This window comes from Argentina anserina, chromosome 6 (assembly GCF_933775445.1).
Source record: "Argentina anserina chromosome 6, drPotAnse1.1, whole genome shotgun sequence".
NCBI lineage: Eukaryota > Viridiplantae > Streptophyta > Magnoliopsida > Rosales > Rosaceae > Argentina > Argentina anserina.
In genome coordinates, this window is record NC_065877.1 from 5353364 (window position 1) to 5366309 (window position 12946).

Sequence of the window (12946 nt, forward strand, 5' to 3'; positions counted from 1 at the left end):
CTTTGTAAATTGCTTTACACTCTTTAATCATTGCGAATTATACTCCTTCAACCTCAATAGTCATCGCTACATCTACCGGGTTTAACAGTAGTTAATCGCGAGATTAACAACGCAAGCAAGACCATACAACATTGAAGGAAAGACTGTTTCGATCCGTTTTCATGTATGGCAGCATCAAACTGTATTTCTTGTAACAACATGTATGAAGTTCGTTTCTCTACCTTGTTGATCATCCAGTAACTTGAACTATAAACTACAACTTGGAGTGCGTCTAACAAGTTGCAAGAATAAGATCTTAAAAATTAGTAATATGGTGAATAAGTTGGCGTACAAACATGATACATTCACGTATTCAGTCTTAATTACGTTGAAATTGGAAATGCTCTAATTCGTGCGAGACATTAGTTACCCTCATCATGTGTGAAATCTGATCGATCGGGCAAACCTAGTGATCAGATCAAAGCTAATAGGAGAGAGTGGCACTTATCACTCCAACCAGTCAAAGCACATAGTTAGGCGGAAATCACTGGAATTGAATCATCACTGGAGGGAAAAGGCGAGATTGAATCCCCGTGATAATGAACCAAATAAGTTGTTTTTACTGACGACAACAACATGATGAGACGCAAAAAGCAACGACACAAGAAAAACCCCGCCCACAAAAGCTACTCGCCAATAAGACCGTTGAGTCCGGCGTTGGGTGGCGCCACAACCACCGCAACCACCACCGCAGTGATATTTTATACGTTCACGTGTGGACCTCCCTCCCTCGCTCGCTGTTCCTTTTGTCACTTTCTCACCTTACGCCGCTAAACGCCGTGCCGTGTGGACCTCCCTCCTCCATTTTTTTTTGGATCATCCTCCATGCCAGCTCGACCCTATTAATATGACGCCCAGCCAATCCTACCGACACGTGTCTTTTTCCTGGGCCCTAGCAGGCAGCCCAAGCCCCTGGAGCGAGGTCTAAACTGGTCCAAGTTTCATGGCGGGTATAAAACCAAGGGGAAGCTCGTAACGGCTAATACGGCGGTCGGTGCGACGCATTGGGGAGGACGTGGCTGACCCGTGGGTGTAGTGATCCAAGAAGAGCCCGTGGGTGGGCCGACCCGTCACCGACTGACCCAGTGAGCATTTTTTCTTCTTCTTTTGAAGCTTCATTTATTTCCTAGGTTATAAAATCAGAGGGAACTGACTGACATAAATTGGCCGTCAGTTTACGAGAATTTGACTTGTGTTTGTTTAGTGCAAAGGGTACTCTGAACAGTACGAAGCAGATGGTATTCCCCGGAATCTTTAGGTAACAAATTGTATTTTTAAAAAATTTAGCACATTATTGCATTAATCATGATTTGTATTATATATTCACTCATTTATTGAAGATCCGTTTATTGGGATCACATGCTTGTATGGTAAGCAATCACTTTGGTTAGGAAAACATTGCATCATTTGATTGAAAATATGCTGCATTTTTCACAAATAATGTTTGCTAAAGATAATTTAAAATAAAATTAATAATAAAGTGATAAGAACACTTGTTGAATTGTTCAAGAAGACATTAAACTTTTTATATATCAATCCAATAATAAGTGAATGTATATGTCAATCAAGATATAATGAGACATAATATCATCCGCATTTCGTAAATTAGAATGTAGTTGAATGATTTTAGAAAGTAAGAGTTGATAAAATAAGCAAATAAAAAAAAACTTCACACATTCAATATGTTTTCCTGTATTTTAGAGTACTGGTAGTCATAAATTACTTCACGTGTCATTTTAGGCTTTATTTTTAGTTACACGGACAATGACCAAACCCTCGTCTATGACTCATCACTTTCTTAGCTCGTTTTTTGACTTCCTAAATCTAGAACTCTACTAAAACACTCAAAATAACTACATTAATAGAGTAGTTATAACTCTCCTAAAAAACAAATACCAAGTGGTTATAAGTTATGTAGTTATCACATAAACAGAAAAATAATTACCAAAAATAAATATATGGAGAGTCAACGTGCTTTTCCGTTATCCCAATCAGCTAAAACGTCACCGTCAGTCCGTCACATACCCCCAACTAGCAAATTGGGCAATCTCGATATATTCCCCCAATAAATATCTTATAGATTATACTCCCTTTTTCATAAGCATCTGACCGGCTATTCCGGTACCCCAAACGGCGTGACCGCGTCGGGGGGTCTTTTATCAACTACCGCCTCACTCCGTTATTCCTACATCAAAGTCTTGTTCTCCTCCTCCTCCTCCCCCTCCCCCAAAACCAGAGCGAAACTCTATTCAGTTTCATTTAGAGCCGGCCCTTAACAGAATATGTAAACTCCCTTAGCCAGCTATGTCTTCTCGTTACAGCCCTCCTCCTTTTCTCTTCATATTTAAGATCCCCAACTCTCTCCTCTCCGCCCAAGCCCTCGTCGGCGCCAACCACACCTCCGCTCGCTTCTGCTCCCGCTAAACCCTAAACTCCCCCCCTCCCCTCTCTCAAACACATTCTAATTTTCCCTCACAAATTTTTTGTACTCTGTTGAATTTACTTTTTTACATAGAAAGCTGTGAATTTTTAGAGAGATCGATGGAGCCTGGTTCACCCAAGCCCGGGTTCCTGAAGAACGTTCTGGTGCGTTGTTTCCTGTTCGGCCTTGTGATCGTGCTCTTCCGGTTCGCTTACGTCATCACCGTGACGGGCGAGTCGTGCGAGGTCGGCAATTTCTGTTTTCTCAAGGAGAATGTCAACCTCGTCATCACCAGCACCGGTGTTGGCGCCTCCGCCACCGCCAGCGGCGCGGTTTCGACCAGGGCGAAGAGGCTGAGCGACTTCTACACCAGCAAGGAGTGGATCAAGGCCGTTCATTTTTACTCGGGCGTATTCCAAGATCTGATCTCGCAGGGCTTCCTCTCGCGCAAGTCGAGGGCGCTCTGCGTCGAGACGCCGACGGGGCAGGAGGTCCACGCCTTGAAGGAGACCGGCGTGAAGAACGCCGTCGGGATTTTCAAGAAGGCCTCGAGGCCTCTGGTGGTTCCCGGCGAGGCGCACCGGATGCCGTTCGCCGATGAGTCTTTCGACTTCGTCTTCTCCGGCTACGGCCGCCTCGAGAAGTCGCCGAAGGCGGCGCAGTTCGCGGCGGAGATCGTGAGGACGCTCAAGCCCGAAGGGTTTGCGGTGGTCCATATTGGAGCCAAAGATACGTATAGCTTCCATTCTTTCATTGATTTATTCAATTGCTGTAAGTTAGTTACTTCACGCGATATCGACGGCTTTAATTCGTCGATGCCGCATATACGTGAGATGGTGTTGAAAAAGGAGTGCGATGCTTCCACTCCGGTGTCAAATGCCGGTAACAAGTGCTCGGTGCCGGAGCATAAGCTCGAGCTGGTGAGGAAGGCTGAGCCGATCATCCAAATCGAGCCGTTGAAGCCGTGGATTACTCTGAAGAAGAACATACAGAATGTGAAGTACTTGCCGTCGATTGTGGATATTAGCTTTAAGAGGAGGTATGCTTATGTTGATGTGGGAGCTAGGAGCTACGGTTCGAGTATAGGGAGCTGGTTCAAGAAGCAGTATCCTAAGCAGAACAAGACCTTCGAGGTTTTCGCGATCGAGGCGGATAAGACATTTCATGAGCAGTATAAGGTGAAGAAGGGGGTGACTTTGCTGCCGTATGCGGCGTGGGTGAGGAATGAGACATTGTCGTTTGAGATTAATGGAGACCCTGGGGAGGAGGTGAAGGAGAAGGGTAGGGGAATGGGGAGGATTCAGCCGGTGCAGTCGGAGAAGGAGGCCGGGTTTGATGGGCAGGAGGTGGATAGGATTCAGGGGTTTGATTTTGCGGATTGGGTGAAGAATACTTTTACAGAGAAGGATTTTGTGGTGATGAAGATGGATGTGGAAGGGACAGAGTTTGATTTGATTCCGAGGCTGTTTGAGACCGGGGCGATTTGTTTGATTGATGAGCTCTTCCTTGAATGCCATTACAATCGGTGGCAGAGGACACGGCCTGGTGAGAGAAGTGCAAAGTATGAAAAAACTTATGGCCAGTGCTTGGACTTGTTTACTTCACTAAGGCAAAGTGGGGTTCTTGTTCATCAGTGGTGGTGACATTACAGGTTTCTTTGGTTTTAGTCATACTCTCAGTTTCTTTTGTAATTTTGTTTTACAGATTAAAAACTCCAAAGTAGCTTCATGGTTGTAAGACTTGCAGCTGATAATGAAATTTTCATTACTTCATTTTAGTCCAGAAGAATACTCCTCTACTTTATGTACAGTCAGTCTCTATTGGTACACTTGATTTGATTTGTGTTATCATGTTCATATTGGGATTCTTGTGTTGACTATTTAGCTGGATATATACTCGCACTATATATGCAGTTTGGCTATGCTAAAACCCTTTTCTTAATAGTGTGTGGAATCGAGTTCATCTTTAGAATGTCAGTAAAGATTGAAGCTTAAACTTGTAACTCCCATAACTCTGTCCTTATGCTTCTGCATAGTTTTCCCCTCTGAGTTAGCCATTTCATGTAGGCCTGAATTCCATTTCATGTATGCTTCAGCAACAGCTTTGTCTATGTACAGTTACTCTGCAATGTCCTGCTTCTCCTTGTTCCATTCCTGGAGAAATCTTGGAACATCATAGCACGTTGCATATTCTAGTCTCCAGCAGTGCAGTTTTGGGCCCCTAAATAAGGCAATGCTGGTGTAAACCTTTAAAACCATCTCTCCTGGCTTCATCAGGTAAATTCAACAGTTCTTTGAATTCAGTTGGTCTAGGTATAGACGCGACAAGGTCGCTGTAGAACTGATTAGAATACCAGTATCTGTAAACCAAATCATTCCAATTAGGGTTCTGAAATACAACCCAACAATTGTGAAGGGTCATCTGTTCTGTTTGCATATTGGATAATGTTGCATCTTTGTCCTGGTGAGTTGTAGGTATGGTGGAAAGTTCATATTTGTGGTTCAGAGTAGGAAGTTCTTTGAGCTCCCTTTGACTTATTTGAATCAATCATGATCTCACCGATTTTTGAGATTTATAATTGGTTCAATGCCAGCAGCTTCCTCTGTGAACAGCACTGCGCTTTGGCAAGTGCACATGGCATTAGGAATTTAAGCATATGTTATGTTTCACTAGAGTTATGTCCCTGATTGGTCTGTTATATATACCCAGCTCATGCTACTTGCCTAAAATTTCAAATCCTTGATACGATGAGTCATTTTGTCGAACAGTTGGAGTGCAGTAAATAATTCCGAAACAAAATAAACAAACCATACTTGCACCACCTTGAGTTTGCTCCCTCAGTTTTCTTTGATAAACAAGGTATATTTCAACAATTTCTCAAAGGGCACACAAATAGAGCACAAATGAGTGTACATAATTGAAAAGGAAAGTGGAACTTAGTGCATCTACTTCAAAATTATGGTTTTTCGAAGTTGTTTTATAATAAGAATTCATTTATAAATAATTAAATTGCATGTACCACACTACTGTTAGAGGCAATTGATGAATAATACTAATTTAATTTGTTATAATATATCCAATTGATGAATAATATTAATTTAGTGTGCTACAACATACCCGATATCAAAAAAACTTTGATGTTGTTTGAGATAGCCTAAGCCTAGCTAGTAGCTGCTCATGCAATCTTCATTAACTTCTGTCGTTGCAACACACGGTGTTTGGAAATAGAAAATAACTACATATTAAACAGCTTTCATGCAGATTTGATGTGGACACGAAATCCATTTTTCTTTTAGTACGAGTATGGTTATCTATAAATTTACTACCTAGACGAAACTATTGTCAATTAGAGTTTTGGTATTTTGTAGCTATAATATTTGGGAAATTTAGGAGTAATTGTAGATGTATAAAAAAAATTAATAAGATATTAGAATAAATTAAAAATATAATTTTGAGAATTGGGTTTCGTTTAGATAAGACAACATAACGACTTATGTTTATGATTAAATGATCCAAACAAGTCCACATATGACAACACACACATTAGAGCCGTGAATAGTCATATGTACGTAAATAGGCAAAAAGTGAGGAAATTGTAGGTGCCATCGATGAGCATTAGATTAAGTAGTACCTAGTCACTGAAATAGAAAGGATGAGGATTACAGTATAAATTAAATATCCGAGTATGAGGCCATGTGAATTATGTTGCCGGCAAGTTCAATTGTTTACCACAAATCAAATTTATATGGTTCGTGTTTGCTTAAAGTCTCGAACTGTAATGTATCATTATGCGATCAGAGTCATGATACCTACTTTCCTAAGGTACCAAATTATAATGTGAACAATTACAACTACAAAAGAAAATTTGCCTTATATATGAACCTCCCACATACTGTTATGTACCATAGCTTATGTTAATCATCTTTTTATGTAGAAACAGATATCGAATCTCAGTGATTTATCTTCTCCACATCTCTGGATCACATTGAAAATCAGTAGATGGAGTCGTTAATATATAAAACAGAACAATAATTGTTCTATAGGTGGTCGTGATCGAGTCGAACTATATTACATTCATTTTCCAACTAAAAACTTGTTGACTGATCAATAGACCACCAAAAAGCTTTTAGATTACAACCTGTTTTGGTCTACAAGCAGTTAGCCAAAACAGAATGGATTTGAGTCTGCCTAGTAATTAAGTTGATCATACAGTTATTACGGCTTTCAATCTAGTTAGTAGTTTGTTTACAAACTTCATAATTTCTTAATACATCATTATTTGTAACGGTAGCTAAGAAACAACTTATTACAAGTCGCTAACAATATAACATCAAATCTTCAATACACGTCACTTTTAGCACATAACATGTATGTTTATGTGGTGCACTTTAAATAGTATACATATCCATATGTAGATATAAGTAAAATTAGGATTCTCTAACCCATTTTTCCCTAACAAGAACAAGGGTATTGCTGTTGCAGCTGTTTGTTTTTGTTGTTTTTGATGTTTTGAGATTGAAGGGTCTCTGATTTAAACAGGAAATTCTCAGAAAACACCCACAATATCCAAAAGGGGAGGAGCATGCAACTTTTTATTATCAAAATTTCACATAATGTGTCGTGCTCTTGATCGTTAACCAAAGATGGCAATTAGCTAGTGATTGTTCTCATTCATTTCTGTTGTTCTTAATTGGTAGATGCTAATTCCGCCTCTTCATTCAACATTTCTTGATTTTGGGGTTTAGAGAAACTAAGCTTGATTTTGTGGCATATCTCCGGCTTCTTTGGATATTGGTTGGGGTCGCATTGTAAAGGAACCTAACCTATTTCCATAAATATGGGAGGTTGCTGCACCAAAGATGCCTTGTATTATGGGAATAACATAGATGATGGGCGTTATTGTAAGGATGATACTGAATTCGAGGGTGATGATGATATGAACAATGTAAAGTATGGGGACGATGGAGCCCGGATTAGAATGCAAGGCTCTTCTAGGTACATTTCTATGTACACTCAACAAGGGAAAAAAGGGATCAATCAAGATGCTATGACAGTTTGGGAGGTAATTCAATGTTGATAATTTGTTCTACATGAAGCCACTCTTTGCGGATTGTTATCTTAGATTGATTTTAAGAGCATCCATTTGTGCTCATTGGCTTTTGCTTTTGTTTAGGGTTTTTGGCGATTAATGGTCTCATATATATACTCTTCTGCTACATCTGTTCTTAACATTTTCTGGATTCTTTACCATTTCATGTGTTATTGTCCATGAACTTCTGCAAGTAATTTCAATAATGATATCATTAATTTCATTAAAGATCCATTAATGTTATGCCTTACCCTTAATTTTATTAGGATTTTGCTGAGAAGGACATGTACTTCTGTGGTGTGTTTGATGGCCATGGCCCTGATGGTCACAAGATAGCACGATATGTACGAGACCATTTACCTTCAAAGCTCTCTCAGGTTGTCAAAATCTACCAGCTGAACACCGATCTTTTTGACAATGCTAGTATATCTTCAAGTTTCTTCAATCTAGAAGGTAACACAACACCCATCGGCAAAGGCAGTCAAGATTTATCTCTTTCTTCATGGGAAGCCAGTTTTGTAAAATCATTCAAGGATATGGATGAAGAGCTTAGCTTCGATTCAACCATCGATAGCTTCTGCAGTGGTTCAACAGCTGTAACTGTAGTTAAACAGGTACAAACAAAACAATTTGCCACTCAAGCTTGCATTACAAGAAATGCAATTGAAACAAGTTGCTTTCCTTTTTCAAATTAATAATGCCTGGATTTTCAGGGTGATCACTTGGTTATTGCAAATTTGGGGGATTCTCGTGCAGTTCTTGGCACTAGGGGAGAGAACAATCAAATCGTTCCTGTCCAACTCACAGTAGATTTAAAACCAAACACTCCAAGTGAGTTTAATTCTGCTCTAATATCTTTTTCCATATGAGCTTGACCAAGTTGTTATTAGGTGTATGGGCATCTGATGTTTCTTTCTTTCTCTATTGAGTTACTCAGGTGAAGCAGAAAGAATTAAAAAGTGCAATGGCAGAATTTTTGCAGTCGATGAAGAACCGGAAGTGTACAGATTATGGATGCCAGATGAATACTGCCCTGGTCTAGCAATGGCACGGGCGTTTGGAGATTTCTGCCTCAAAGATTATGGCCTCATCTCCATTCCTGAAGTTTGCTACAAAACCATCACAAGCGATGATGAATTTGTCGTCTTGGCAACTGATGGGGTAAGAACATAACTTTGTTACTTCATGATCAAGTTACTTGGTAGTCAAAAATGAACAAATGGAAAAGTTGTGAAATATTAGTGTTAGTCATTAAATTTGTTCAGCAAATAATGTGACGCTAATGCTTGGTGCAGGTTTGGGATGCGTTATCAAATGCTAATGTGGTAAAGATAGTTGCTTCTGCAAAGAGGCGATCCAACGCAGCGAAATTGGTAGCGAAACGAGCTGTGAGAGCATGGAAAAGAAAATATCCAGAATCTAAAATTGATGATTGTGCAGTTATATGCTTGTTCCTGAAAGATCAACCTTCTTTAAGTCACTCAATGTCTCATGCAAACCGGGGAAAAGTAAATGAACCGGCGCTTGTTTCTTATTACAGCACTAAGTCGAATGCTCCAACCGAGGGAGGAGGCACTGAACTGTCTGTTGTAAATAGCAAGATCTCAGAAGACACAAAAGAAGGGTGGAATGATCTTGATGGTTCTTCAAGAGTGAATTCCATTTTGAATGTTCCTCACTATGATGGCGTTTTGAGTTAGCGGAAAACATCAAAGGATGTTGAAGAGGTTGAAGCTCATTAATCAGTTCTTATCTTTGACGACCAGAAATATGGTCTTAATTAACAGAAGGATTGCCAATCGGGGTTTGAGGATTCAATACAGTGCAGATCATTTCCATATATGTGTTTGCGTTGATGTCTTCTAAGTGCAATTTAGTTTCTGCTGCCAAATATTGAAGAAAGGGGGCTCTGGATTAGAATTGTTTAGGGGAAATGTACATAGTTTCTCTCTTACTAGCTTGTTACTTAGAAGTGCGATGTAATAATGGATACTGAATTATGAGCTTAGCAACATCTTTGTACTAAATATACCTCAAAATTATGTTTGTATATTGTCATATTGACACCCATCTGGTAATCATACTTCATTTCTAAACCACATTATGGCAAAGTAGTCTGGACTCTGGACATCATCATTTCTAAACTTTTGGCGCTGCCAAGACAATGGTGTAGTCTCTTTCAATGTCATTGCATGCTTTTTACTATGCTCAAAATGTCGTGCTTATCTAAAATCCGAAAGAGGCTTAGAGATGTAAAAAGGGGAAATGATTTCCCATATAACGGATGCAAGCGTGCCCGTAGAATCTCACTTCATGACTTCAATAAGCAACTCATTGGAACTAATAGGAGGAAAATCAGACTAGAAGATGCAAGATCCAAACACAGACTAGAGTCTTTGCGTTTGTGTTTATGATAAAACAAAGGACTAGAAGCGAATTCTGTTTTAAGAAGCAATTGTTACTTGTTACCTTAGAGAAGCATTGAAAGGGGTACAAGTTTTTATTTCAAAAGACTAAGGAACACTCGAGGGAAATACAATTTCAATAAACTGAGAGCAAAATTTTAAGTTTGATTTAACTTCAAAGTTCAATTGAATTGTTCATTTGAAGACCATGGAACACTCTCAATGGAATCTGTTTTATGAAGCTGTCGTTACTTTTTGTTTTAACGTCCAGAGACGCAATAAAAGGGGACCAAGTATACATCAAAACACCATAGATCACTCTCATATTCAAGATTTTCTATGTGAATAATTTGTTACTTTGTTTGCACATCTGCTAGAAGTCAGTTACAGACTTAGATTCAAGCATTCTCCTGGTCCTTTCGGAGCTTTGGACATTTTACTAAGCAACCTTAAACCATGATGAGTTGCAAGACCCGTGGCCTAATCCGCTCCATATGAACAGACCCACCCCTACCACCCTTTATTCTGAAAATCAAATACTAAATCCTGAAGCAATACTTCCAAAAACCCAGACCTGAAGTCTGATCAAATATCTTTCAATGATTCAACCCATCCCACCTTCTGCAACCTTTTGTTAAACCCAACACACTTACACTCCCTTGTAAATCAAACACAGACTGTGACAAGTAACCAGGAATTCCCTTTCAAGCTCCATTTCTCTATTATATCATCATATGTGGTCATCAGACCAAGCTTTTCTTTTTCCAGCAAAGAACCACTGCCCAAAAACAAAAGCAGAAAAAAAGCACCCCCTTCAATACCAAGTGACCAGGACATCACATTGATCACAATGCTCCTTCTTTCATGTTGGGTAACACCAAAGAAAAAAAACACAACTTTAGACTTGGGTAACACCAAAGTTACCATGCTTTCCACAAGATAAAAACCACCATTCTTATACATTACACTGGTATTAGACTAAAACAAGGTTCATAACCTCAAAAAGGACATCTGAAACCAAAATACAAAAGCCTTGTAGATTATATTATAACTGGAGTTAAGCTTATAGCTTAGACAGGGGCGGATTTCCGGACAATGTAGCGATATGCGGCAACCTTTTTTCTCCGGGAGGCAGAGTTGTCCACTGAGAACACCATTTTTCCAGCTTCTTTTGGAGTGAAGGAGTTACGGATCGCTTCTTCAGAGGGTGCCACTTTTCTCGGCTTCTCCACGGCAACAATGTAGCTTCCTTGTGAAGTTGGCAGAAACTCAGCACTGTACTCCAAGTCCCACCCTCCAACAACTATGTCCCATGTAATTGTTGCACCAGCCTGATCGCACACAACAGTAAGAGAAATTAACCAACCAACTCAAAATTCGTTCAAAAGACAAAAAATTGAAATGAATAATGAACCTCAATCCCCTCGATCTGAATGTTAACTTTCTCTCCTCCTTTGACAGTGAACTCGGAAGCCGGTTTGGGAGGACCATTTTGCAAATCATTGGGTCGACTCAGTCCACCATACTGAACTGGAACATCCTCAGGCCTAATAAATCTGTTTCAGTATAGCAAAGACCCATATCAGGTAAGTGGAAATCGACTTAAAATAGCAAGTACAGAGCAGCAGGGTTGAACTGTTTGAAGAATCAAGAAATCAATAAACCTCTAAAACAGGAATGATCCAAAAACCCAGTTGAGACTTGGGAATCTCTAAATCCTTTAAACAAAAGGAAGGTAACAACAACAACAGACCCAGTGAAAGATTCTCAATTACTTAACTCACAGTAAGATAACTAATAACACAACAAAGTAAAGAACTCTTTTTTCTGGTATGTAAAAGGACTCACTTGTAGAGTGTCTCTGCAACATTTCCTTCCTTGGATATCACAAACTTGCTCTTAGTTCTTTGGGTCAGAAACGGACTGAACATCGAGTACAGAACACTGAAGTACCACGGTACATTGATAAAAATCTACAAAAACCCCCCCAACACGATGAATTAATAATCACAAACCAGATGAACAGCATAATTAACCAACCCAGATGAGGAATTAAGTACCTTTCTGGCCACCATTTCAGGGTAGTTGTCCTGAAACAGCGAGAGGATCTGATTGGAAGCAACCCTAAGCTCTCTTTTGGGCATGTCCTTAAGATCAGTCACCTGGATAATAGAGTTAATCCCACCAGGCTTAAAATGCAAGACGTTAATACCCTTCTCAAGAACCTGAACCCTCCACCTTAAGAACTTCTTAAGCTTCTCTTCATCCCCAAAAATCCTCTCATACATAACTTTATCCTTAAAAACACCATAAGCATTATAACACACCGGATGTCCACATCTATCAAAGCCATGCATGTAAGCAACAACACCTTCGAGCTCCTTGAACCCCAAATCCTCCTCCGCAACCCCGTCGGCCCCGAACTCCTTCCTCCACTCCAAACACTTGACAATCATGTTGAAAGCGTCGGCGACGCGGAAGTCCCTGGCCCTGAGGAACTTGAGGAGGATGACGTCGGCCTTGTCGTCACCGGCGAGGAGCTTGACGTCCCACATGGCGGCGTCGGAGGAGTCGGAGGTAATGAGCTTGTCCTTGAGGTCCTGGAGGGCCTTCTTCTCGGAGGACTTGAGGGTGGAGACGAAGTAGGTGTCTTCTGTGAAGGACGGGGTTTTGAGAGTGGCGATGTCCATTAGAGAAGAGACGAAGCTTTTCTTGGTGGAAGGCTTTGGGGAGGCGAGTGGGGTTTGCTGCAGAGGCATTGGGGAAGATGATGAGTCCATCTTTGTTGGTGATGAAAATGAAAATGTGGGGAGTTGAGGTTTTGACGGATTTGATGAGGTGGGTTTTGAGGTCTGGATTTGATTCTCTGAAAGGGCTGCTTCAGTAGCTTCTGGGAGTATGATTGCGGAGAACGGGGGAAGTGATGGGGAAGAAGAAACAAACAAAGATTTGGGATGAAAAAAGACAGAGGATTGAATTGAAATAGAAACA

At 40.3% G+C, this 12946-nt stretch overlaps 3 protein-coding genes across 3 annotated transcripts; 2 read left to right on the forward strand and 1 right to left on the reverse strand.

Annotated features, from left to right (window-relative positions):
• Positions 1-2212: 2212 nt before the first annotated feature.
• On the forward strand, positions 2213-4308 carry LOC126797893 (uncharacterized). The gene has a single exon (XM_050524651.1). It carries the CDS (start codon positions 2581-2583, stop codon positions 4102-4104), a length of 1524 nt encoding a protein of 507 aa, XP_050380608.1. The 5' UTR covers positions 2213-2580; the 3' UTR covers positions 4105-4308.
• Positions 4309-7298: 2990 nt separating this feature from the next.
• LOC126799679 (probable protein phosphatase 2C 65) lies at positions 7299-9269 on the forward strand. Its single transcript, XM_050526922.1, has 5 exons — positions 7299-7523; positions 7817-8164; positions 8264-8381; positions 8488-8711; positions 8846-9269. The coding sequence occupies exons 1-5, from the start codon at positions 7299-7301 to the stop codon at positions 9248-9250; spliced, it is 1320 nt and encodes a 439-aa protein (XP_050382879.1). The 3' UTR covers positions 9251-9269.
• A 1581-nt stretch (positions 9270-10850) lies between these two features.
• On the reverse strand, positions 10851-12946 carry LOC126798262 (patellin-6). Its single transcript, XM_050525177.1, has 4 exons — positions 12016-12946; positions 11804-11928; positions 11370-11511; positions 10851-11286 (listed from the first exon to the last, which is right to left on the reverse strand). Exons 1-4 carry the CDS (start codon positions 12733-12735, stop codon positions 11026-11028), a joined length of 1248 nt encoding a protein of 415 aa, XP_050381134.1. The 5' UTR covers positions 12736-12946; the 3' UTR covers positions 10851-11025.